The 1,456-nt window shown below is 38.5% G+C and overlaps 1 protein-coding gene across 1 annotated transcript; it reads right to left on the bottom strand.

Moving 5' to 3' along the window:
* Window positions 1-649: 649 nt before the first annotated feature.
* LOC102835694 (olfactory receptor 2T5-like) lies at window positions 650-1,450 on the bottom strand (the record flags this gene model as incomplete). The annotated part of the gene is made up of 1 exon (XM_006878059.1): window positions 650-1,450. A coding segment is annotated over one exon (801 nt), but the record flags the coding sequence as incomplete, so codon positions are not given.
* Between the last annotated feature and the right edge of the window lie 6 nt (window positions 1,451-1,456).

The raw sequence follows: 1,456 nt of genomic DNA, 5'->3' as shown, positions 1-1,456 counted from the left end.
GAGTTCAAGAGTTAAAATGAATAGAGGTAAATATTGTTATTGATAATACATGGAAGGAAGTGCAATCATTGTAATGATGTCAAGTGTAAGATTTGTTGAATCTAGAACTGATGATCTGTTATGTAAACCTTCACTCAATTTACAATAAAATGTGTGGATTTTCTTTTTTTAAAGAACAGTGTAAAGGAATAACCATATAGATGTTATGTAGACTCATCTTTTATTAATATCTTTTATCTTTCACAATACTATTTTCCTGTCTTTATCTTATCTGACAGTTCATTTGACTTTTACATCAAAATACTTTCACTATGCATTTTCTAATATTAATAATATTTCTTTTCTACAGAATCATAGGAGGACATAGGGATAACAGGGGAATGAAAAAGTAGCTGAGATACTGTGATGTTACAGTCTGAGGAATAATGTTGACATGATGGTCTTATTAAGTGTCCTTGAGTCATTTTTCTGAGTCATAGCGAATCTGTATAAGATTTCTGAAGAATGGCTTTTGGGTTTGAATAGCTGATCTTTTGGTTTGCATTCTAGTGCTTATCCTGCAGTACCACACTAGTTTTCCTTATGTTCCCACACAGCCCAAGATTTTAATGTGTAGAGAAAAAACAAAGGAACTTATTTCTAAAATTCCTTATTTCACAGTTTCTTGGAAGACAGATCCTACACTCAACGTTTTCTTCAGAGCCCCTGTGACATCCTTATTCCTAAAACTATAGATTAAAGGGTTTAGCACAGGAGTAAGGATAGTGTAAAAGAAAGATACTACCATGTCCTTTTCTGGGGTGTGGTAGGAGCTGGGTATCATATAAGTGTAGATGGCAGCTCCATAGAATAGGATGACCACAGTCATATGGGAGGAACAGGTGGCGAAGGCCTTCTTCCTGCCCTCTGTAGAGTTCATCCTGTGGATGGTGAGAAGAATAAAAGAATAGGAGCTTGAAATAACTGTCACAGGAATGAGGATCATGAGGACACAGCACAGGTACATAAGTGTCTCAATGAGTGAGGTGTCAGAGCAGGAGAGCTTCATTATAGCAGGTACCTCACAGAAGAAGTGATGGATTTCTCTGGATCCGCAAATAGGAAAGGTCATTGTGATCGGAGTGAGCATGAAACCATCCACTGAGCCCAAGAACCAACAGCCAGATGCCAGGATGAAACATATCCTATGGTTCATGAGAACAGGGTAGCGGAGTGGATGGCAGATAGCCATGTACCGGTCATAGGCCATGGCAGCTAGAAGGAAAAATTCAGATCCTCCTAGTGTCAAGTAGAGGAACATCTGTATCCCACATTCAGGAACTGAGATATTTTTGACACCCCTGACCTGGTCCATGAGCATCTTGGGAACAGTGACAGAAATGTACATCACATCCATGAGAGACAACTGGCTAATGAAAAAGTACATGGGAGTGTGAAGGTGGACATTAGAATATAT

This window comes from Chrysochloris asiatica, unplaced genomic scaffold, assembly GCF_000296735.1.
Source record: "Chrysochloris asiatica unplaced genomic scaffold, ChrAsi1.0 scaffold02011, whole genome shotgun sequence".
Taxonomy (NCBI): Eukaryota; Metazoa; Chordata; class Mammalia; order Afrosoricida; family Chrysochloridae; genus Chrysochloris; species Chrysochloris asiatica.
Note: the sequence above shows the minus strand (reverse complement) of the source record. Positions and strands in the feature narration are given on the sequence as shown.